This window comes from Phalacrocorax aristotelis, chromosome 1 (assembly GCF_949628215.1).
Source record: "Phalacrocorax aristotelis chromosome 1, bGulAri2.1, whole genome shotgun sequence".
Classification (NCBI taxonomy): Eukaryota; Metazoa; Chordata; class Aves; order Suliformes; family Phalacrocoracidae; genus Phalacrocorax; species Phalacrocorax aristotelis.
Window position 1 is genome coordinate 4,455,958 of NC_134276.1, and position 24,768 is coordinate 4,480,725.

The 24,768-nt window shown below is 45.6% G+C and overlaps 2 protein-coding genes across 2 annotated transcripts in view; both read right to left on the minus strand.

Annotated features, from left to right (window-relative positions):
• INTS4 (integrator complex subunit 4) overlaps positions 1-14,592 on the minus strand; it is a 38,629-nt gene extending 24,037 nt beyond the window's left edge. Inside the window, exons 1-11 of the mRNA XM_075117029.1 lie at positions 14,465-14,592; positions 13,293-13,487; positions 10,655-10,772; positions 8,542-8,648; positions 8,125-8,310; positions 6,409-6,459; positions 5,687-5,775; positions 5,301-5,421; positions 4,717-4,788; positions 3,503-3,677; positions 19-224 (exon numbers count right to left, since the gene is read on the minus strand). Coding sequence (XP_074973130.1) covers positions 19-224; positions 3,503-3,677; positions 4,717-4,788; positions 5,301-5,421; positions 5,687-5,775; positions 6,409-6,459; positions 8,125-8,310; positions 8,542-8,648; positions 10,655-10,772; positions 13,293-13,487; positions 14,465-14,518 — 1,374 coding nt within the window. The 5' untranslated portion in view covers positions 14,519-14,592. The remainder of the gene's footprint in view (positions 1-18; positions 225-3,502; positions 3,678-4,716; positions 4,789-5,300; positions 5,422-5,686; positions 5,776-6,408; positions 6,460-8,124; positions 8,311-8,541; positions 8,649-10,654; positions 10,773-13,292; positions 13,488-14,464) is intronic.
• Positions 14,593-15,161: 569 nt separating this feature from the next.
• Positions 15,162-22,343, minus strand: KCTD14 (potassium channel tetramerization domain containing 14). Its single transcript, XM_075081888.1, has 2 exons — positions 22,083-22,343; positions 15,162-19,387 (listed from the first exon to the last, which is right to left on the minus strand). The coding sequence occupies exons 1-2, from the start codon at positions 22,140-22,142 to the stop codon at positions 18,716-18,718; spliced, it is 732 nt and encodes a 243-aa protein (XP_074937989.1). The 5' UTR covers positions 22,143-22,343; the 3' UTR covers positions 15,162-18,715.
• Positions 22,344-24,768: the final 2,425 nt, after the last annotated feature.

The window sequence follows — 24,768 nt, forward strand, 5'->3', positions numbered from 1 at the left end:
TCCTGAGGAATTTCTTACCTCCAAGACAGCTAACACAGTATCCAGCTGGTCTTCCCGCAGCGTGATGTTGTTGGAAATTTTTCTCATTGTGTGTATTGACTGCAATCTCACCTCCTCAATTTCGTCGTTAAACATGTCAACCAAAAAATCCAGGCATTTCTCAGCAAAAGAGGGCGACGACTGAGCCAACATACAGAGGGCTTCAACGGCAGCAATCCTAACCTCTGTTAAAAAGGAGGGAGGGAATTAATCGGCAGTGCTGTTTAAAAGGACGTACCACCTAACAGCCAGGCCTCATATTATTCAAGCACTGGGCTAAGGGCAGGAGATGCTAAGGAACCACTGAGGATGCTGGAGATTAAGCAACGACCCATGCCATTAGGGATCTTTTCACAGGCAAGTCTTCAAATCAAAAGCCTCACTTCTAATACAGTGTCTGCTGATGTCGTAAGCATCAGGAGAGGGTGAAAATAAACATCTCCTATCCAGCAATAAATAATATGTATTTCATAGCACTTTTACAAGTGTAGCTATAACCCCGGTATCTTCAGCAAACTAATTTAGATAATTAAACTCTGCTTGTTTTATTCCTCCTGACATTTTAATTGCTCAAGAGCATTCACTGCATTTTTAACTTGCTCTGTAGCACTTTATGAATTGCTGAAAAGCCCTGGAGTATCAGCATTTTGGCAGTAAACAGAATGAAGTCCCCCTGCTTCGTGACTTTGGATTCCTCACAAGAAAGGAAAAAGGTGCCACCTAGTTATTACAATTACTCAGAATTTAAGCAAAAAAACATCAAAAGGTGTCCAGAGTATATTCATGCTGTAAAAAATAGCAGGAATTCAAAGAATACCCAAATATAACAAGCTTTAGTGGAGATGAGATCCTCTTCCCTGCAGCCATCCTCGCTAGCTTCCATAACACTTTTATGATCCCGGCACATAAATAAGAATTAATCTGATGTCTTGCAAACATTATTGTTTTAAACATACTTTTATTTTTCATTCAAATTAGCTCATCTTGAAAACATTTAAACTCATGTGTAGCTTTTAGGCCTATTGTTCTTAAAGAACATATTCAATTCCTGATGATTCTGATTAAGCAGAAAAATGCACACACAGCAAGACCCCAGCTTATGAAGCCTTTGTCACAACTACGAGTCTCCGAGGTCATTAAGACCAAGGTATTAGAGAAGAAAAACATTTTGCCAGTGTTGCTTTCCTAAGCTGACACAGTAATCTAGATTTAAGTTACAAGATGGAATTCAAGAAATGAAGCAGCCCTGTGAGTAAGAAAGAGAGCTCAGCAGTATTTAAAAATGCTGCAGCCGGAGGAGAGGGATCTCCATTATTTAGAGGTCTGTGCGTATTCCACGTCCGTCCATCTGATCGACATTCCCCAATAGCACCATGCTGCCACAAGACCTACGGCACAGGAAACTGGGGAACGTGTTTCATGGGTCAATGGACTGAGCCAGGGAAAAATTTTTTACCGCTAGTCAGAAAAAAACCCAAGTTGCATTTTCAAGCTTCAGGAGAGTTTAGCCATTAGAAGAAACATGCTTTTATTTGCAGCGGTCATGGAACAATAAACCAACTTTTACAACACAATCTACAGCGATATTTTTATTATGGTGATTTTATACTTTCTAATTTAGCTTTGTCCTTCCAGTAACATTAAAAGCAAATTCAGGAATAACGTTCAGAGCTCGGCATTTTCACAGTTCTGTGCAAATACCAGCCATTCTCAATAGCCTTAAGAAATATAAATCTTCACTTTAGGGGGCAGCACAGAGACTTTCCTGAGGCCATCAGTATGGCCAGTGCTACAGCCAAACTTAGGACCTCAGGAATCCCACGTTCCGGTTCAACACTCATAATTCACACCCCCTTTAGAAGAACAGATGAGATCTAATCTGCTGGAAGGAGACTATGGCCTCCAAATCCACCATAGCAAGTCCTCAAGAGATCAAAACAATAGCGCTGTGGAACAGGTAAATGTGATCTTGGAACACAGGTATTTCCGTTAAGGAATTATCAATAACATTGCTAAAGATGTCAGCAAGACCTCACTTGAAATTCAAGTACCTGAAAACATACAGATCTAGTCACCAGTTTTTAAGAATAATGCATTCTAGCTGGCCAAGAGGAAAGCTTTTAGAGCAGCAGAGACTGAAAGGAGCCTAGCCTGTTTAGCCCCTTGCAAAATCACAGAATCCCAGCATGGCGGGGGTTGGAAGGGCCCTCTGGAGCTCATCCCGTCCCACCCCCTGCTGGAGCAGGCACCCCCAGAGCAGGGGCGCAGGGCCGCATCCAGGCGGGGTGTGAATGTCTCCAGGGAAGGGACCCCACAGCCTCTCTGGGCAGCCTGTGCCCCTGCTCTGGCACCCGCACAGCAAAGGGGTTTGTCCTCATATTCAGGTGGAACTTCCCGTGTTCCAGCTTGTGCCCGTTGCCCCTTGGCCTGTCGTTGGGCACCACTGAAAAGAGCCTAGTCCCACTGTCCTGACATCCACCCTTTAGATATTTATAGGCATTGATGAGATCCCCCCTCAGCCTTCTCTTCTCCAGGCTGAACAGGCCCAGGTATCTCAGCCTTTCCTCACACGGGAGATGCTCCAGTCCCCTGATCACCTTGGCAGCTCTCTGCTGGACTTGCTCAAGCTGTTCCACATCCCTTTTAAACTGGGGGGCCCAAAACTGGACACAGCACTCCACATGTGGCCTCACTAGGGGAGAGTAGAGCTGTCTATTAACCCATTGGGAAGCCAGACCCCAAGAGAAGTAGCAACTATTTAATATGAAACCTTCCACTGGCTAGGATCAAATGGGTATAAATTGGCAGTGGAAGAAACTGGGTCAGAAATCAAAAGAAAACTTCTGTTTGTTGGAGCTGGCGGATTCTGACATATTTTGACAGATACATGGGTTCGTCTCCACTAGTTCTAACCGTTGTTAGGATGGAAGCTGCTATGTTAACAAAATGAATGATTGCTGGGCTCCATGGACACGACAGGTTGTTTAAAATACAGCACTACAAGTTCTGTAAAATTTGGTTTTCCTTCCCGCAGGGAAAACACCAATTTCAAACAGCAGCAACTAATGCTGCCAATTTAGAGCCACATGCAACTGTTAAATTTAAGTCAATTAAAAGAAAATAATAATAATCCTAGTGGGTTTCTGAATAATATAAACAACCACTTCTCTACCAGATATTTTACTAAAACTTTACTGTTTATAGGAAGTTATTCGGGTTTGGCCACTCGATAGAGCAGTTCTGTCCAAAATTCTGTGCCACACCGTAGCATCTTTGAAACAAACGTCGTATCAGAGATCACAACGGACTAAACTCACCACCCCGAAGTCCACAATTGGTTAAAAATACCCAAACACAACAGCCAAGTGATCCATTTTGACCAAAAAACAACCCCTAAACCCCAAAGCTTATTAGCCAGCACACATCCCCTCCTTTAGCCATTCCATAAGAAGTTAACACTTACCATACATCTCATCTTCCAGGCCATGAACAAAAGCCCCACAAGCTCCTGATTCAATCAAGTTTACAGCACCTGTATCAATTTCTTCTTTGGGAGCATCATCTCCCCACTTTCTGCCACTTGAAAACTCCCCAGAGCTGTAGAGTTCTTTGGCTCGTTCATGCGCAGTGCGCTTCCTCTGTCCAAACAATTTTTTCAGTTACAACCATGGTAAACTTTAAAGATGACTGAACAAAATATTATATGGCTTTATTGGATTTGAAAATAAATGTAGCTAGAGGCTTAGACATGGGCAGAGACAGGCAAATGCTAGGAAAAGCAAATAAAACCTTCTCATCGATGAATATTTCTAACTGCCAGTAACTCTCTGTACTTCTGACGCTGGGAAAGGGTAACAGCTAATACATTTTAATTAACGTATTCTTAGACTTCCATTAAAAGAACAGCCAAACTGGGCCAGAGTAAAGGCCCATCTAGTTAAGCATCCAATAACTGATCTGCAAAACCAGATGCTATCACTTTGCAGTTCAACTTGTTAAACTGCAATTAAATACTTTAATGACTATCAATACTACAGAGTGTTCAGCAGTTGTAAAATGGGTTATTCATTTGGCATGCTCACTAGTCCATCTTCCTTCCCCCCACACCGTAACGAAAGCTGTGCAGCACTTTCTTTAAGGAACTTCACAAAGCAGCCCACAAAAACTAGCAGCTCAAGCTTCATCGTTCTTTTTTAGGCAGAAAAACTGGACCTAATACCTCGAGTGAGTTGCCTAAGGAAGGGATTTTACTGTAGAGTTTTGCTCGTAGGGCTCAGGGGTCCTAGCCTTTGGCTACTCACGTCTCCTGAAATGCCTGGCTCTACTGTTCGGATCTTGCAGGAATTTCCCATAAGCTGGCTCCTAAAACTAGGATGCAATCTTTCTGTACGCAATAAATACAGCTTTTAGCCAAAAGGCTGTCAGAAGAACACAAACGTTTACCTCTCATTTGCGAAACCCAAATAGCCTAGAGCTGTTTATTACATGCCCAGCTAATGAAATCTAAAACTAGCAATTGCTTCATTGACTTTAATCTAAAAGAACTTGTCATCATCAATTAACTCTCAGCAGCCTTGGGGCAAGGACGCGGTAAGCAAACACACTTAACATTAACATACCTGTTGCGTGATTTTATTACTTTGCACACAGTAAAAACAAACCTAAACGTTTACATACCCTCAGATCCGACATAAGCTTCTTGTCAAGGGTCTGCTCTAAGAAATGGGAGCTAACTTGTTGCATAGACCCCTAAAGAGAAAATACAATAATCAAAAGAAATGGGATTATTCTAAATGACGCCACATAATTTCCTGATTTATCCAAACACCACGTCCAATCTTATCCACCCATTCTAACAGCTTCATACAATGCTCTAAACTACCATATGCCAGCATCCCGAGCAGTTTCCTTAAGATGGTCAGAACATCTTATTTTCCCACTGAGGTTAACAGAGTCTTTCTTGAGTTCAGCTGGTTTACATGTCCTGTGCTGGTGAAGCAGGGGGAGGGAATTATGGTAAGTACTTGTTTTTTTCTTGGACACCCAACCCTCTACGCTCAAGGAAACAATCACTGCAGAGTTCAGCTGAGAAACTTCTGGGTTTCCTCAACCTCTCTCATTTCCTTCTTCTCAGAATTTTGGTAGACATTTACCCATACAGTTTTTAAACATCCTGCCATTTCTTTTCAAATACACGTGAAAAGTGAAGTAACATAAGACAAACTATTTTCAGACAGAGAAAAGAAAAGAACGCAACTTACCAATAACTTCGCAGCTTGTACTCTAACAACCCAGGAACCATCGCTCACCATATGACAAATTTTTCCAAATGCATCGTCAACCAAGCGAATTTCTTCATTAGAAGAAGGAATCGGGACAATGCTAACAGAGAAACACAGATCAGTACGCTGATCCGATGCCATGCTGGATGGCAGCAAGCAAGAAACAACTGTGCTGAATTCCTACGGATGCGCAACAAATATTAAAACCCAAAACTTTGTCCGGATCAGTGCATTCTTATCAGGTATCGGTAATTTGTACCCATCAGTTTTCTAACAGCTACTCTTGAGACTCACTGGCACAAAACTCTCAGGATTAGGATGATTACTATGGCAACACTTTGAATCACTTTGCATACAGCTCATACCTTTCAGGGTAAAGTTGACTGAGGACCCAAATTAGCTGAACTGCAGCACTGCGGACTTGCTCATAATCATCTGCCAGCAGCTTGCAGGCCTGAAAGAAGATTCACGGTCCAATATACCCAAAACATCTCCAGCTGAGCTGTCATTCATTCCCACAGCGGATCCAGGATCCTTACCATAAATCAGTTAAGGCAGACTAGAAGTCAGGATGAATTCAGCCTTCCCCCATACCCCCTAGTATTTCCAAGTTGATTTAGGTAGGCTAGTCCTAATAAAGTCAATCGGGAACATGCTGTAAAACTCCAGAATTGCCCGTACTATGCAGGAAGCACGAAATGCGACTCTGTAGTAGAACTAATTTGATACAGGCTTCAGCTGCGCAACCTTATTGACGTAACAAACACAGGCTTAACGTGTATTCTCCAATGAACAAGGGTTTAAGACTTGAGATTGCCAAATGACAGTAACAATTACATAACGCCTCGCCCTTCCCATGATTACCTCCCCCAATAACCAATAAATTCCAATCAAAGCATATGCTTTAGTGCCTTCAAGCACTGCTTGAGATGCTGCCACAGGGCAACAGGGAATATAGGCAACCTAAGTGCAAAATCCCCTGCCTATGCTCAATGCCCTCCTCCTCTCAAAGCACGTTGTCACAGAATCTAAAAAGCAAGATACGCAAACAAGTACCAAATAAATACCAATTAATGCAAGGTTTTACCTGACTGTAAATAGCCTGCTGTAATTTTAATCCTCTTTCATGAAGCTGCAGCTACAGGGGAAAAAAAAAAAGCCACAGGAAGGTGTAACTATAAGTTTGAGTGACAGAGACTAAGTTTTCAACACTGTTTTTCTTGCTTGGAGTAAACTTAGTTGCCTGCATTTCTTAATTGCTGCTATAATTAAAGCATTTCATGATCTTAGTATTTTAAATCATAATTTTGACTTCAGTAGAATTTTTTTAAACTTCACAGCCATTCATACTGCGACTGATTAGGAAAATACAGTTTATAGAAATACTGTCCGCCCATTCTCCCAACCTTCCAACAATTGTTTAGCGCCAGCCATATTCAACCACAATTACAACTGATACGGGTAACTTCAAAATGATCAGTTTACTACCACTCCTAAAACACCGGCCCAAAAGCAGCATTGCCGATTAATTTTCACACCCTGTAAACCTCTTCAATTACCGAACCAGAAGAATAGCAAAAACTGTCATGCTAAACATTGTTTCTATCTGGAATAAAACAGTATCATGAACCTGACTTATAAACAAAGGGATAATATCTGGTTGAATATTGTCAAAAAGAAAGCAAACGGTTACTTTTCTGGATCCCCTTCTTTAAAATAAACAGGCCAGTGACAAAATTCAGGGGAAAAACCAAACCAAAAACCAAAAAAACTCAAACAACGCACACACAGTAGCAAGGAAAACCACGATCAAGAACCCTAGGAGCGGTTAGAGACCCCGAATTCATTCAGGATGCTTCTGCAAGTGACAGACAGTTGACTTTGTGCTGTAATTATCAATTCAAGGTCATAAATCTTGCTATGGATTTGGTTGAATGGCTTTGTAAAAGTCACTCAAATGACTTTAAAAAAAGAATTGTACTGAAAAATCCCCGATGGAAGCAAAAAAGGATGAGTGCAACCTCCAGCAGAGGGAGACCCCAGACAGATTCAAGTGCAATCCAATCTCCTCAGATATATTCTGCTTCTTTCTTTGGAGTTTAATATCATTAATTCAAATACCCTTGTTGACCATCAGGTTAGATGGGATATTGTTGTAAACCTCAAGGTAACAGAGGGATTTCTATATACTCACAAGCAAAATTCTCAAGTGCATGATCTTTGCTTGCATTTCTGCAAAGCTAAAACCTTCCGAAAGCTCACCATGCTCCAGCCCGCGTGAAAACCAGTTAACCCCATAACCAGTTAACCTCATAACCAGGTAAAGAATGCTAATGAGAATGCAACCATGGGGCAAAACATAAACATCGTTTAAAAACAGACAGACAGACTTCTTTCTGGACTTATCACTCAGGTCTCCTGTCATAAGCAGCTTTCTAGTGTCCGTTGGAGTACTAGAGCCTTGTTGAAATCGTGGTAACCGATGCTAAATCAAGAAATACATATTTCTTCATAAAAAAAGAACCTACATACACTCAAAAAAGCCAAAAAATTAAAAAGCTTCTTCAGCTATGGCTGAAACAGAAATTTTTATGAATCACTAAAATTCCCTTCGAGATCTCACACTACTCTCACATTTCACAACCGAGCTTATTTTTCCTAGTAATTTTGATATGCTAAATGGACTTTTATTACATTAATTAAATACTCTCTAACCCAAACCTCTTTGGATGAGTTTGCAACCCCTTATCAGCTTCCTTATGTAACACCAGACAATTTATTCCACTGTAGCAGCAATCCTTACCATGGCTTTTATAGCTGCTGTCCTAACACGAGGGTCCTGGTCATTAAAATGATCTCCTATTATCTTCTGGACATCTTTGGCAGCCTGGCTTTCAGCTTCTTTTGCAATGCCTTTTTCCACTGGTCCAAGACAGCCAATTAACTGAAGACACTTATTTCTTACACCATGGGAAGAATCTGTCAGATGCTGTGGAATGGAAGAGAAGAATAGACGTAACTGGATGTTATTCTTCTTAAGTGGATTCTATTCTTCTTTCACCCCTTCGAAACAGCTAATCATACTAAGATTCCTAGCAGTTAAAAAATGTTAATATTATAACAGTTTATTGAGAAAAATAAAAATAAATCAAACACTGACTACCATTTTTTTCCCCTGTGGCAGTGATAAAAGCTCCCTGCCCCAGGGAGGCCGCCTTACCTTGCAGGCTACCTCTACCAGCCTCATCCTGACAGAGTGATTCTCCGTGAGCTTCGTGCCAATCACCAGCAGGGTGTCCAGCAGCTGAGCAAGGACTTGGTGAGACTCTGCAAAACAAAACAGCGAAAGGCTGCATACCTCTTCAGTGAGCTCCTCACCAGCTACAGAATCGTTTCGGTTGGAAGGTCCTCCTGAAGCCGCCTTAGTTCAAAGGCCAGAACAAGCCCAGTTCCCTCAGCATCTCCTTGCACATCCGGCCCCCAACCATGTCAGCAGCCGTCTGCAGAGCTCACTCAACCTTACCAACACTTATCTGGCTCTCCAGAGCCCTAAAGCAGGTGCGGTATATGCCAGATGTGGTCTAACCAGTGCTGAGTAAAGGCAATAATCCCCTCCCTTGACTGCTGGCTACGCTCCTGCGGACACAGCCTGGTACACAGTGGGCCTTCACTGCACACTCACATTTAGCCTACTGTTCACATGGACCACTCCAACATCCTTTTCTCTAAATTGGACAGAAAAGTGTTTGACAGATGGACCGTTAGATAGATAAGGAATTGGTTGGGCGGCCGTGTCAAATCAGTTAGCTGGCAGCTCAGCGTCCAAGTGGAAACCAGTAGCAATGGGTGTCCCTCAAGGGACAATAGTACTGGGACCAATACTACTTAATATCTTCATCAAGTGCATGGACAGTGGGGTTGAGTGTGCCCTCAGCAAGCCTGCCGATGACACCAAGCTGAGCGGTGCAGTTGACACACCTGAGGGACGGGATGCCATCCAGAGGGACCTGGACAGGCGTGAGAGGTGAGCCCGTGGGAGCCTCGTGAGGTTCAACAAGGCCAAGTGCAAGGTCCTGCACATGGGTTGGGGCAATCCCAAGCACACATTCGGGCTGGGTGAATAACAGATTGAGAGCAGCCCTGCAGGGAAGGACTTAGGAGTGTTGGTTGATGAGAAGCTGGACACGAGCCAGCAACGTGCGCTCGCAGCCTGGAAAGCCAACCGTGCCCTGGGCTGCATCCCCGGCAGCGCGGGCAGCAGGGCGAGGGAGGGGGTGCTGCCCCTCTGCCCCGCTCTGTGAGACCCCCCTGCAGCGCCACCTCCAGCTCGGGGCTCCTCAGCACGGGACAGACGCGGGGCTGTTGGAGCGGGGCCAGAGGGGGCACAGCAATGCTCTGAGGGCTGGAGCCCCTCTGCTGTGAGGCCGGGCTGGGAGAGCTGGGGTTGTTCAGCCTGGGGAAGAGAAGGCTGCGGGGAGACCTTATTGCAGCCATTCAATCTATAAAGGGGGTTTGTAAGAAAGCTGGAGAGAGACTCTTTAGCAAGGCCTGTAGGGACAGGACAAGGGGGCACAGTTTTGAACTGAAGGAGGGTAGGTTTAGATAAGGAAGAAATTTTTTACACTGAGGGTGGTGAGACACTGGCCCGGGTTGCCCAGAGGGGTGGTCAATGCCCCATCACTAGAAATGTTCAAGGCCAGGTTGGACAAGGCTCTGAGCAACCTGGTCTAGTGGAAGATGTCCCTGCCCATGGCAGGGGGTTTGGACTAGACGACCTTTAGAAGTCCCTTTCAACCCAAACCATTATTTGATTCTTTAAAATAAAGTTAAACTGCATCAAGTAAAGCACATACAAACTGAAAATATAACACAGAAAATAAAAATGGACCTTAATGAAGCCACAAACAGGACAACCTATATTTTACTGTCTATTACTAATCCAATGCTAATGAACTTATAACTTCTTGCATTAGCTCTGACAAGCTAGCCTGCCGCATGGGAAGAAAAAAACCTACTCTTCAAACAAGATTCCACTTTAACCAAGACTGTTCTCTAGAACAGAGCACTTCAGAAACAACAGATCCCAGAGATGAAAAAGCGAACTTTGCACTGCCTTAAAACAGAGGGATAGAGCAGGCAGGTTTGAGGAACATTTTTCTCCTCCTCAGAACATGGTATTTTCTGTCATCATTCACAAAAGCAGAAAATAAATACTCTGAGCAACAATTCCCAATTATACACTTGAAATATAAGGGCCTTGCCACCATTCTAAATGCTTAAAGACTATGTGATTCTGCCTCGACCTCAAGCACCACCTGAAAAGCGAGACTTACTCTCATTTTGAAGAGTGTTAATGGCATCATCCATAATGCAATCTGGGGAAAATCCTGCAGTCTTCGATAACAAGCCCAGCAAAGAAGCAATCTTCAATCTTACAGAGGCGTCATTCTCCTGGAAGGAAACGGCAGACACCCTCGTTCATTTTCCAGTTTGAAGAGCATAAAACATGACACACAGGCAGGACAATTCAGCACAAGGGTCTGAATTTTACTCTCAGGGTACTTCCTCCTCCATACATCCACAGCACACCCCACAGAAAATTAACTGTACCAGAATGTTTATGTGGCAGCTTCCAGTACATGTCAAAAGGATTCTTTTACTCATAATTCCTCAAAATTACCCTCACATGCTGGAAAATTCAGTATTGGTAACATTAATGTCTTTGCAATGTTTTTAATGAACAAATGGGAGGATTTTAGAAGATGAACGCTCTTGGCCTCTGCCAAGCACCAAGGTACAGAAAACAACTGTTTTTCTTAACCGTGGGGAGGAATCCTGCCAAACTTTTTTAAAAGAAAGAAGCCCAACAAGGTAAAAAAAAAAATAATAATAGAAGCATATGTTAGCTGCATATGTCTGTTCATTTCAGGAACAGCAGAAACCGTCACAGGTGATAATTACAGAAATAAGCTTCACAAATTTGTATTAATTTTAAATGAATTTTTTTAAGTTCATGCATTTCAAAGTTGTTATTTTGAGTCTTCTACAGACTTGTGCTCACAAGACTTCTGGTCATGACAAGAAGCTCTCTCCTTCATTGTATCGCCAATGATACCCAATACAGGGTAGAAAGACAAAAAGAAGTCTGGATTTCATGCTTAGATCTTATGTAGCAACTGTGCAACGCTGAACACAGAGGTGCAGAAACATTACACTTACAAATATTACATCTCTGAACTGGTGCAGAAATACTACGATTACAACTTTAATGGTTTTCAACAGCGTTTAGGAGACTTCAGCATCACACACATTCCCCAGGTGACAAATGTGAGACCCGTGGGAGTAATCCCCTTCTCGACTGAGCCAAGAAGCATTTTTTCAGGGCCAAAATTATGTGTTTGAACAACAGTTACTGTCATTGGACAATGCACATCAGCGGTAGGATGCACAGATTCCCACAGTGTAACACATTTGATATTTACTCACCATTTCTCACGTTCCTGTAATAAAAGAACAACCCTCTCCACAAACACAGATGAAATCAATGATTTCAAAAAGGACACTTACAAAGGCACTTTTTAAAGCCTTGCGAATAATGTCTGCAACATTTTCATTACCAGGTTCTGAGCAGCCCCCTACTCCAAATGACATTTTCTCCCTCCTCCTAACGGTTCATGAGCAGGAAATCAGAGGAACTTATCTTTCTAGTTTACAGGTCTGATCGTCATCTCCACAACCAAAACACCAGTAAGTGAAGGTGCTTCTAACCCTCCTCCCGACCACCCTCAGGAGTCAGGAAGGGACTTTTGGAATCACCCCAAGGCACTGTCTGAGGACACATGGTTGCTGACAGAAACACCAGCTTACGGTATCCTGTCCCCGCTGCTGCTACAATGCTTTGTAATCCTGTAGCTTTTTAAAAGTTGGTTTCCGTAACAGGCCGTGCACTGAAAACGTGACCTAATCTGTAGATTTAAGAGTCTCCTTCTAATATAGGCTACAACACAAACTTCAAACACCAAATAACTTGTGTTATTTGATCAGGAATCAGTTTTCTTCATAGAAAGCTATGGAAATACACCACTAGGCTCCTTGAGTTGTACACTCTTTTGAGTGGACTCTTGAGTCCAATAATGAAAGTAAGTTCCCACTCAAAAAAAAAAGTAAAACAGTCTCAACACACAAGCCAAAGCAGGAGAGTACAGAAATAGATAAAATTCAGCTTAATGGTTTCAGTGCAAGTTCAAAACAAAATTGGCTCAATAGTAAAACAACAACAACAAAAACTCACAAAACACACCCAAAACCAAAAAGAACCCAAACAAATAAATAAGTAAAAAAGAACAGCCCAAGGACTTTTATGAGAAATGTTTCAGCCTACAGTGTAGCTTTGTCAGCCACAATAAAGTTTTGCTTTATCAAGTGAAGGATCAACACCAGGACACTACAAAGCATATATTGCTTCTCTTATTTGTTTCTTTGCTGTTAAGAATTTTTTGTTGAAAAGTTTTTTCAGAAGCATCATTTTAGAAGTGCTTTGTCTGCAGCGCAACAGGTAAAAAGTTTCTCTGCTATTAGAGGAAATTAAGAGCAAGGTAAGGAAACATCAGTCAGGAATGATTCAGATGGAGCTGAGACAGCTTTGACAGCCAGGTTCCCTGGAAAACTTGTCATGTCTTTGTCCCTTGTTAATTTAAGACTAGTCACACAGGCCATCTGCGGGGATAACACAGTCACATCCCTGTCACCAGCTCCTGAAGCCACCAGCTAAAGGGACCAAGTAACATGATCAGGAATCACTCAAGTAAAGCACTATAGTCCCTTGCTCTCCTCACAGAGGGCTTCCAACAGCCCAGGCTGCTGGCAGCTGAGTCAGGACCAGAAGCCTGTGGCTCTATTCCACATCCAATACCAAGAAAACAAAACCAAAAGGAGGATTCTGGAAGCACACCTGCCTCCCAGCTTCACTACCTTGTAATAATGCTCCAGCAGAATCCTGACAACCCCTTCCACACTCTCCACTTCCACAGGCTTCCTGGCAAACTGGAGCAGGTACTGCAAGGCATCGGCAGATGAGGTGGCTTTGCACAGGTCGACATGGAGCGCCGCTGACTTGCTGGGCTTGGTCAGCCGCAGCTTCTTAGCGGACAGGTCCTCGTGCTGCTGCTGCAGGCAGAGAGATGAGATTCAGAAACACACCACAAACACTGACCCACTCCTTCCCAGAGTGAACAAGCCGGAGAAAGCTCCTGTGCCCCAAGGCAGTCATTGGTGTCTCACTCATCTATCCTAAAATCATAGAATCATTAAGGTTGGCAAAGACCTCTAGGATCATCAAGTCCAACCACCAACCCAACACCCCCAGGCCTCCTAAACCATGTCCTGAAGTGCTACATCTACACTTTTTTTGAACGCCTCCAGGGATGGTGACTCCCCCACCTCTCTGCACAGCCTGTGCAGTGCCTGACCACTCTTGCAGTAAAGAAATTTTCCCTAATATCCAACCTAAACCTCCCCTGATGCAGCTCGAGGCCATTTCCTCTCATCCTATCACTAGTGACTCGGGAGAAGAGACCAAGGCTGTTGGCCTTCTTGGCCGCCTGGGCACGCTGCTGGCTCATGTTCGGCCGGGAAGGAACAGGAACACACCTTCACCCCCCTGGGGCTGCTCCTGCCCTACCCGGGTGCCCCCCACCCCCGAGAATCACAGCCTCTCCCCACCCCAGCCTGGGACAAACCCCAGAATACGACCCCAGCGCAAACACGGCTTCCCCCACGCCCACCGGCCTGAAGCACCCAAGAAACTCACTCCCTCGATCTCACCCCGGGCTGGGGGCAGCCCGGGTCGTTCCCCTCTTCTCTCCGCGCCCGAGGGCAGCGCTATCCCTCCACACCCCCCTTCCCTCCCGCCACCTCCAACCTCCCTAAACCCGGGTCCAACCCGTCCCGCTGCTCCCCGGTCCCGAGGCCCCCGCCTCAAGGCGTCGGGCACCCCTGGGCTAGGCCTAGGCCTTCCCCTAATCATAGGCCTAGGGCTAGGCCGGCAGCTTTTCCCACAGCCCCGCCTCACCCGCCGCCCGGCAGAGCCCGGGACTGTCCCCCCGCCCCGCTCGGCCCGGCCCGGCCCGGCGGCGGTGCGTTACCTGGACCACCTTGGTGAACTCCTCGTACACCCGCTTCTTCAGGTGCGCCGCCATACCGCCGCCTGGCCCTCCGCGGCCGCCGTACGCGAAACCCGGAAGAGAAACCAGAGAGTTGCCAGCAAGGCGGAGGCAGAAGGAGCATTCTCCCTTCCCAACTGGAGGCTGCGCTCTATGGTCAGGCGGGACGGCCCCGGAGGGGGCGGCCTCCCGTTGCCATGGCAACTCAGGCCGGACATGGTGGCTGCGGCCTGGCCTGACCCGCAGCCAAACCCTGCCAGGGGCTCAGCCACGCTCAGTTTTCCCCCAAGATACCCACCAGTTTCGTTAGTATGGGGTGTTAGATCATATAAAGACCAAAATATAAATAATATGGCTTGTTGTTTCCAGGCAAACTTAAGCATAGCATCATTAGGGTTGCAAAAGACCTCTAAGATCATCAAGTACAACCACCAACCCAACGCCCCCAGGACTCCTAAACCATGCCCTGAAGTGCCACGTCTACACGTTTTTTGACACACACCCCCCAGGGCTGGTGACTCCCCCACCTCTCTGGGCAGCCTGTGCCAGTGCCTGACCACTCTGGCAGGGAAGACATTTTTCCTAATATCCAACCTAAACCTCCCCTGACGCAGCTTGAGGCCATTTCCTTTTGTCCTATTGTCACCTAAAACCGGGAATAAAACTCCTTAACACTGGGCATGTTAAAAAGCAGGTATTATTTTATTCGGCGCCAGCTGCATGGGGACCTTTCCTCCTAACAGGCACACCTACTGCAGTTCATTTTTGACATTTATACATGAAAGTTAACACACCATGCCTATCTAATACATAATCATTGACCCGACTGAGCATCCTCTTCTTCCATTGGTCTGTATCTTCTCCACTTAAGTTTAAAGCTACAGTGTGATTTTAATTCACTGCGCATACTCGAAAGGAGCCAGGGGGTAGTATTCTCATCCCTCAGCTGAGTCAGTGGTCACAATCTCCCCCTGCCAGAGCTACTTTTCCCCCAGTTATCGTGATTCTCACTGGTTTCATTGTTTCATGGTTGTGGCATCTCTCGATCTTCGTTGTGGGAGAATGTTTCTTTCTGTTATCGGTCCTTGAAGTTTCTCAGCTCGTGAACCTTGAATTCCTTTCACAAGTTGGCTCATTGGGTTGTGTATATTTCTCAGGATGTGGGTTTAGATTAATAATGGCTCAAGCTTCAAGTTAACCCTTTAGTTACTTACAACGCTGTCACTGGTGACCTGGGAGCAGAGACCAGCCCCCCCCTCACTCCAGCCCCTCTCAGGCAGCTGCAGGGAGCGAGAAGGTCTCCCCTCAGCCCCCCCTTCTCCAGGCTAAACCCCCCCAGCTCCCCCAGCCACCCCCCAGCACACTTGTGCTCCAGACCCTGCCCCAGCCCCGCTGCCCTTCTCTGGACACGCTCCAGCCCCTCCAGGCCCTTCTTGTCCCGAGGGGCCCAAACCTGAGCCCAGCACTCGAGGTGGGGCCTCCCCAGGGCCGAGCACAGGGGCCCCATCCCTGCCCGGCTCCTGCTGGCCACACCAGTGCTGACACAAGCCCGGGGGCTGGTGGCCTCCTTGGCCACCTGGGCACTGCTGGCTCATGCCCAGCCGGCTGTCAGCCAGCACCCCCAGGGCCTTCTCCGCCGAGCACTTCCCAGCCCCTCTGCCCAGGCCTGGGGCGCTGCCTGGGGTTGGTGTGACCCAAGGGCAGGACCCGGCACTTGGCCTTGTTAAACCTCACACAACTGGCCTCGGCCCATGGATCCAGCCTGTCCAGGTCCCTCTGCAGAGCCTTCCTGCCCTCGAGCAGATCGACACTCCTGCCCAACTTGGAGTCATCTGCAAACTTGCTGAGGGTGCACTCGATCCCCTTATCCAGATCATTGATAAAGACATTAAACAAGACCGGCCTCAAAACTGAGCCCTGCTCATTTTAGACACTGCTTGTATTAGACACACAAGAAAGCTTATCACAGCCTTCAAACATGTCTCCTTCAAGGAGAGGGGAGGAGGCCCTGGCACTGAGGAGTCTCCTGACAGAGCTATGTTTAGTTAGATGTCAGGAGATGCAGGCAGCAGGTACATCTGTGGTGCTGCATGGCTAGAGGTAACCAGGGGCAGCCACAGTTCAGTGGCATCTTGGGGACAAGGTGATTTGGGAAGGGGCTGAAGGCTCCAATGGAGTGCCAGGGAGGTGATCAAAGGTCTGAAGAAACTACCATATGAGGAAAGATTTAAGGAGTTGGGTCTCTTCTGCCTGGGTGGACCTCAGCACAGCATTCCCTGTACTTAAAGGGTGTCCACAAAGAGGATGATGGCTCTCTTTTCACAAGAAGCCATGTGGAGAAAACAAGGGTCAACAGGTACAGGTTGCAACAGGAGAGGTTTCTTCTCAAGATAAGAAAGAAAAGTGAGAACCATCATTCATTGGAACAACCTCCCCATGGACATGCTGGAGTCCACATCACTGGGAATTTTCAAGATGTGATGGAATGGGGTACTCAGTAGTCTCATCCAGATTCCCCTTCCCACCGGAGATTGGACCAGATGATCCTTTGAGGTCCCTTGCAGCCTGGGCTGATAAAACTGTTGAAGTTTCTCATGACAGCAGCCTGAGTCTTAGGAGGTTAGTTGGCTTGAGGCTTTAACTACTCTACAGTCAGGTTCTTTTTCCTAATATCTAATTTCAATCACCTTTGTTGTGACTTAAGCCAGTTAACCCTTCTTCCAACCTTAGTACATACAAGGACTAACTGATTTCCTCCTTAAAGCAGCCTCCTGCCTATTTGGAGGCATCCTTGGTCTCTCTTCTTGTAGGCTAAGCACCACCAACCTCTTGGTTATGATCATAGATATGATCACAGACCCTGTTTTCTAAACCTTTTAGCCTTCTCAGACCCTGATTGTATCAGTTCTTACCAAGATTATAAATGCGAGAGGTCTCAGAGACTCGCTATATACCTACAGCAGATCGGTGGCATGACTCATGATTTTCATGGTGGGGAAATCTATGCTAGGATGAGCACATCTGAAACCAAGCTTAATTAGGAAAGATTCAAATCCATTAGCATAAACATAAAACTTCAGGTTTTTAGGAATTAGGGATTTGGAGGGGGGGGATGTCAGTAAATAAAGTACTTTTGTATTATTCAAAGAGCTTTTAAAAGTTATTTATTTAACATCCTAGAGGTTGCTGTCCTTAACTAGAAGAAATCCATGTTCTGAGAAATAAAGGAAGTATAAACATAGTCAAATTAGCTGTTATGTTTTTCAGAGTGATTAAAACGAAGCTAACAGCCATCTCCAGTATAAAAATAAACTTTTGAATACTAAGATTTCTAAAACACAGTGTAGGACTCAATTCATTGTCTGTAAAGGAGAATTTGCACTAAGATCCCAGACTGTCACTTCAGTAGCACTTCCTTCCTGTCAAATCGCGGTGGGTTTTCCCTATTCTTCCAGAAACTTATATATTTAGAGATAATGTCATAGTAATAATGAATGACACTAGAAAAAGATTGAAATAGTGTGGAATGAGAGAGGAGTGCGTGTCCTTAGATTATAAACTACTCAGATCAGCAATGGTATTTTTACCTTTTGTTGGTCCTGGACCATAGCTGAGGTTTTCCACCTTTCCTTCAGAATAAATAATAAATAATGGTAATAAATACATTGGCTAGAGAGTAGGCTGTCTACTGAGGAACAAGAAGAGAGCATGGGACACTGAAATCCTTCTTTTTAACCTAGGTTCTAGTGTAGAAAGCAATGAGAAGAAGAGCTTTTGCTTTCTCACTAAGGATCCAAATTTAACTTGAGCATGTATTAAGGCAGCGATCAGTGTTTCTGTCGGGAATTGCACATATGTGACCTGTTCCTGTTTGCACTGAGAGACCAACTCTACATGTTCATGAGACGCATTTGGAATTACTAATTTCTCTTAGGTGGAGTGAGGTTGGCTCAACCCTCAGATCTGGTCCTCCGAACTTACCTAGTAGTCAGCAATGCTGAAAGGGTAAAGTTCCTCCTTTTCCTGGTGCGTTTTAAATCCTACAGTTATCCCCTAAAGCCCAACAAAAGCTCTTAAGTGCTTTTTAACTTGGCAAATGACCCAAAGAGATCATTTCATTGGGCCATGCATTTCTTCCTGTCCCTCCATTAGTCCACGGCTTAGTCTCCATGGAACAAGTTAGTTTATTTTAATAATTGCTTTCTTCTGTTCCCCATCGATGGTGGCACTTTGCTACCACCAGGTGAACAGGAACTTGTAGAAGAAGTCATGCGATTTGAAGCGAAAACCTTTTTCAGCAACATGGGGCTGAAAGGATATTTTGTACCCTTTGGCTTCAACATCCATTTGAATGCAGTCCAGCAGATCAGAAATACTTGGCGCGGCCTTCCAGGGGCCAAACTTCACCACAGATTTTTTATCCATGTCCAAGCTGTTCAAGGCATCCTGACATCTGGCCGCATCCTCCTCAGTTCTGACCACGCACACGATGACGCTGGACCGGCGGGATGCGACCGCTTCTGCCCTCGCAATGCGGATCATCAGTTCGATGTTCTCATTATAGTTGGGCACACGAGCCAGAAACTGCTTCCTCGCCACAAGTTCCCCAAAAATCTGCGGGGAGTCCTCTAGCTGCTTGATTAGAGGTTCAATGTCATAGAACAATGCCTCCTTGTAGACGTCCTGAATGCACTGGGTGGGCACTTGATTACTGCGCAGGTACTCCAAGATGTATTTGAAATAGGTGCCTGGCCTGTCGATGAACCACCTCCCTTCGGAGTCAGTCCTGAGCTTGGGCTGGCCGGTGAACATCTCTGCCAGCTTGGAGCCAGGGTGTTTCTTTAAGGTGCTCAGCGTTGTTGTGTACATCTCCCCGCCGACATTTAACTCCACGATTGGTGACAACTGCAGATATCACAAGGGGACAAAAAGCCACGTGTGTTACCCATCCGAGGCCATCAACATGGAAGTGTCAAGGAAAATAATAAAAAAAAAAAGCCATTGCAAATGGAAATTGAAATGACAGTGTGAAGGGAGGTGTGAGACCCCATCTCTTGGGGATCAGATGCGAACATCCACCCCATTTATTGCTAAAAGCAGGATGTTTATACAGGCCTCCTAACCAGAGTAGCAGAGACCTGTGCACTTCCAAATGGCTGAGTGCTCGCCACATCCTTGGGACATACAAAAATGTTGTTTTGCCCATGAAGAAGAGAGAAGTACCCTGCCCAGGGAATCTGTCAGAGACCACAGGATTTGACATTGATCTAAGCCCCACACAAGCATTGTCCCTGCTGGCCCCTGTCCTTCCAGCGAGAGTGACCTGAGCTCTCACCCTCCCCATTTGCAGAGGGACAAGGACCGAGCTCAAAGCTGTGCAGCCCCACTCCTCTCACCTGAGCTCATGTTTTCTCTTCAGAGGAGGAAAAAAAGCTCTTTGAAACTTTAGAAATGGGTGGAATTGGCTTCCACTTATCTGGGGGTTTAGTTATAAATACTGAAGTAAGACACAAGAATCAAGCGTGTCAGAGGGGGAGGACAGAAGCTGTTTAGCAAAGCACTTTAAAAATGTATGATAGCTTTAGCTAGGAAGTAAAGGAAATCATTCATGCAACTGACATGGATTTAAGAAGGAAGAATATAAAGGTTGGAGTTTTGTTTGGATTTATTTTATTTCACCATGCATTAACGCCACTGCTGCCTGAAACACATTGGAGGAGGCCTGAATGCCCAGAAAGCTGGACCTGGTGTCTAGTCTGACCTTCCCAACAGTCCAGTGCTGAAGAGTTTTAACAGCCTCCCTTTGTACTCTGTCATTTTTTTGTAGTACTCAGTAGAGGAAAAGGAGGGGGAAGAAAGGAGGCAGTTATTTTCCCTGCTGTCGTCACAGCTGTAATGCAAGTCACATGCCTGGCCACGGCCACACCTGCCATTGCGAAGGCATGAGTCAATAAATGGTCCTTTTTTTCAGGAGCTCACCTGCTCTTTCTTGGATCCGATCACGCCAGGATCTGCTTGGGTGCTGCTAGTCACATGCCTGACGTGAAGCGAGTACTTAAGGGCTTAGCTGGACCCCACAGGTACAGACCCACGGGATGAAGTAAGCTGATCTCACAGCTCACACCAAGAGGAGGGGGAGATCCTGCTGCCCACTCCCCTTTCCACGCTTGTACCTACCTACGTGTTTCTGTTGCTCACCTCGTGCCAGCTCTGCCTCTCTTTCATCTTAGTGAGCTGAATTGGCTCACAGATGATTTAACAAGCACCAGAGCTGTCAAAAGAAAAGAACTAGGAACAGACAACCTGGAGCAGGGGGAGACTTTCCCTTTAAACAGCAGCAAGCTGTCAGATTTAGCAGAAAATTGCTCACAGCCTAGGCAAGCCAGGGAAACAACAGAAAATTCAGGCCAAAGACCCAGCTGGAATATTGCTTTGCCCTAGTGTGGGTGGCTCGGTCTCAAGGGCAATCATCTACACTAGGGCCAAGGAGACATAAAAAATTATTCTGTCTGAGACTGTCTGGTGATTTCCACCCACTGAAGAACATAGCCCAAAGCTGTTTCTGTAGCAAAGTCTCTCAGTCAGGAGATTTGTCGTTAGTCCAAGTGATAATAACAGCTTTCCCCAGCAGGGATTATTTGATAGGAGGGTCTCATGCTTTTGAGCCTTTGCTCCTTTTTCACACGGCAAGTCAGATGTTTCATGCTGCTTGTCCCTAACACAAATGGATAACATGTCCCTCATTAATACAGTAGTCCAACTAACCTTATGTTCTCAGATCTTGATTAATGGTTTTAGCCTGGGACCGAACTGGTTCCCAGCAGACTGGTAATACTGGCACCAGCTGATTGCTAGCTCTGTAATTAGCCGGTGAGGTGGCACTTGGGACATCATTCCACCTATCTGTGCCCCAGTTTTTAATCTGCAAAACAGTTACCTCCTTGGGGAAGCATTTTGCAACCTACACCTGAAAAATGAAACACAAGAACATTGGATCTTTTAAAGACAGAGGGGTCTGGTGGAGGGGCTGTACAGCTACAACAGAGAAGACACACTGGTCAGCAACAGACTGAGGGCAGAAGAGTGGGAAAGGAAAACATCATCTGATCTTGTTCCTGATTTCTGCCTAGGTAGTACATTGCTGGTCTTGAGATTGCCGTTCATTTCCCTTAGAGCTAGAAAAACTACTGCTTCCAGCTGATGATTCTGCACATCCACAACACAAGGCAGCTTTTGCATCATTAGAGGCTCTAAGGACTTTTGAAAACCCCCAAAACTCGCAACAGGTTTTTATTTAGGGATATGACCAATTAACGTTCATATTAAATTAATTCCACCTCTTGTCAAAGGCGAAGGAGAACCACTCTGGTTATTTGCTGTTGCCAGATCTTGTATGCCTGCGAGGGACATGGCCCTTCTGTAAGCAAACTGGTGCAAACAGGTCACAGTCAGACACAGAAGACTCCTCTTCTTGGTCACATACCTGGCATGCCCTGATGTCTTCAAAATAGGAGGTGGGGGGAAAAAACCTTCTAACATAGCCCAAAGGGGATGCTTTGATCCCACAGGAGGAAACCGTGCCTCGGAGCGCTTATCTTACCGTATGCAGGCTACCAGTGACCTGCTTCCCAAGGGGCTTGTGTTCTGATGAAATGCTCATCTCCCTCGGGACCTGACGGCTCAGCAGTGTGGGAAAACCTGCTGCTCAGTGCTCGGGTCCTGCCCCACACGCAGGATGGCTCCCTGCCGTGCTCCAGTCCTCTTTCCCTTGTTTTTCCTTTGTTGAGTCAGTTTTTTTCCAAGCTCCCAGCCCAGCCACTGCTGTGGAGGCTCCAGTTTTCTCCAGGCACAGCCCTGGTGCAGGTTGCAGGTGTAGGGAGAGGGGAGGGAACGGCCTGAAAGCGGAAGTGTTTGCTCATTAGTTTTCTGGCAACCAGCAAGTTGCAGGGTGGACTCGGGCTGGCTGCCACCGCACACCTCCTGTAATACTATCTGTGTGGTGACTAAGAGCCAAATAATCCTTTCCAACGGAGGCCCTGTGCCCAGAGCACCCCTGAGGAGCCCCGCGACGCACACCTGCGTGACCGCCTCTGCCTTGCGAACTGATCGTATCGAAACCAGTAAACTTTTCTACAGTTTTTTGGCCTCCGTGTGCTGCTGTTTTAAAGCACAGTTTATCCCAAACCATCTCACTGACCCTATTTGTCATATGCATCGACGTCAGATCAGAGTGTCTACAATCTGTCCAAGGGGGTGGCATTTTCTTCCTTGCCAACCCAATCTCTGGGCACTGAGTAATTTGTGCAAGGTAAATAAAACCAAACCTGAAACCCTGCTTGAGCGTGAGCTATTCTTTTCAATTGGTCATAAATATTTGCTTAGTATCTTTGCATGACATTGTTTTCTAATATCCTATATCCACCAAATATCAGAAGTGGAGAGCACCACAGATGTAGTGGTGGTGGGACTGTTTCTCACAGCATTGAAACACTCACAGACACCTGTTTTCATTACGTTTTTTTTTTTTAATGCAGAGGTTCAAATCAGAGTGAGCCTAAATAACCTCTCCAGATCTGTACCAAACCAAAACCTTGGTTTTATTCTCGGTGTTTCTGAGAGCACTCTTTCTTTCAAATTTATCTTCAGACCACTCATCACTTCTGTGTCTTTGTTCCATTGGTGGCAGAATTGCTGTGGTGATGATTGTCCAGAGGTGTAAGTCAATGCTTGAAATGAGAGACGATATCTTTTATTAGGTCAGCTGATATAGATGGGTAAAAACATCCAAGCTTTAGGGCACATGAGGATTTCTCAGGTCTGTCAGCTTCTGTTTCAGACTGCTTGGGGTTTCTTTCCTGTTTCTGTTAGTCTAATAAAAGGTGTTATCTCTTCTGCCAGCCTTGCCTCTCTCTTTTTCATTTCAAGCTGCTTCCTGATACAAGGAACCAAAGGGAAAATCTCAGACAAATACAATGCTTCCTAAAAATCTTCCTGGGGGTGATTTTAATGATGACAAATGACAGCGTGATATATAAGGAAACCATCTGCACAAAATCTGCATTGTCCTCATGGACCCCAGCTTTGCTGGTTTTGCACCCTCCAGGGATTTTGCTGGATCTATATCCTGCCAGAAGACAGCATTGATCTGACCAGAAGTTTGTGGCACGGAACAAAAAGCATTATAATTTGCACTCATTCAGTCACCTTCAGAATAAAGCCAGTCCTCACCCAAGGCTCCATCAAAGCTGGTCCCAGATTCTTCTGAATGCTTTGTACGTTTGGTTGAACCTCTCATTGAACCCAACTTAGGTTTTGCTCCTGCTGCTCTAAAGCATCCTGAGGGATTCTCAGTAATAACCTATGTCTGACTTATCTGTGCTGCTTTGAATAGAAGGGCTTGAGTTTTTCCTTTGTCAGACCAGGAGAATTAATAGTGCTGGATGCACTAGTGAGGTCTACTTAGGTTTCATGACTTGTAATAATTTTTAAAAAATCAGTGCTTATTGGAAAATAAATCAGTGCTTATTCCAGAGAGAGCTGGAATCATAGAATCATAGAATCATTAAGGTTGGAAAAGACCTCTAGGATCATCAAGTCCAACCCCCAAACCAACACCCCCAGGACTCCTAAACCATGTCCCTGAGTGCCACGGCTACATGGTTTTTGAACCCCCCCCGGGGACGGTGACTCCCCCACCTCTCTGGGCAGCCTGTGCCAGGGCCTGACCACTCTGGCAGGGAGAAATTTTCCCTAATATCCAACCTAAACCTCCCCTGACGCAGCTTGAGGCTGTTCCCTCTCGTCCTGTCACTAGTAACTTGGGAGAAGAATAATTTCTTATTAGGCAAGATCTGCATCTTCTGGTCCTTTGATTCCTGTAAATCCCATTCGTTGGGCTGGCTTACGGAGCTGCTTCAGAAAATGTCCTGGATATAACTGACAGAGGTGGAGTTCAAGCTCGCTCTGTATGGCACGTCTTCAGTGCTGGACATGACAACCTTCCCTTCTGCAGCTGCAGAACTGGATGGATGGCTGGACTTTTCACTAGGGAAGGGTGAAGAGCAGTAGAAGATGTTACTTTGTTCAAAAGCTCACCTGGAAGGTTTCCCCAAACTGAAATCAAGGGTGGCTGATGCCGTTTGAGGCCAAACCTTCAATGCCACAGTGCAGATCCTTAACACTTCAGCAAAAGGACTAGTTGTTTGCTGATGTCCACAACTCTTCTTCACTGCTAGGCCAACCACAGCTGGTCCTTCAGTCTGATGAACATGCTGGTCTGGTGCCCC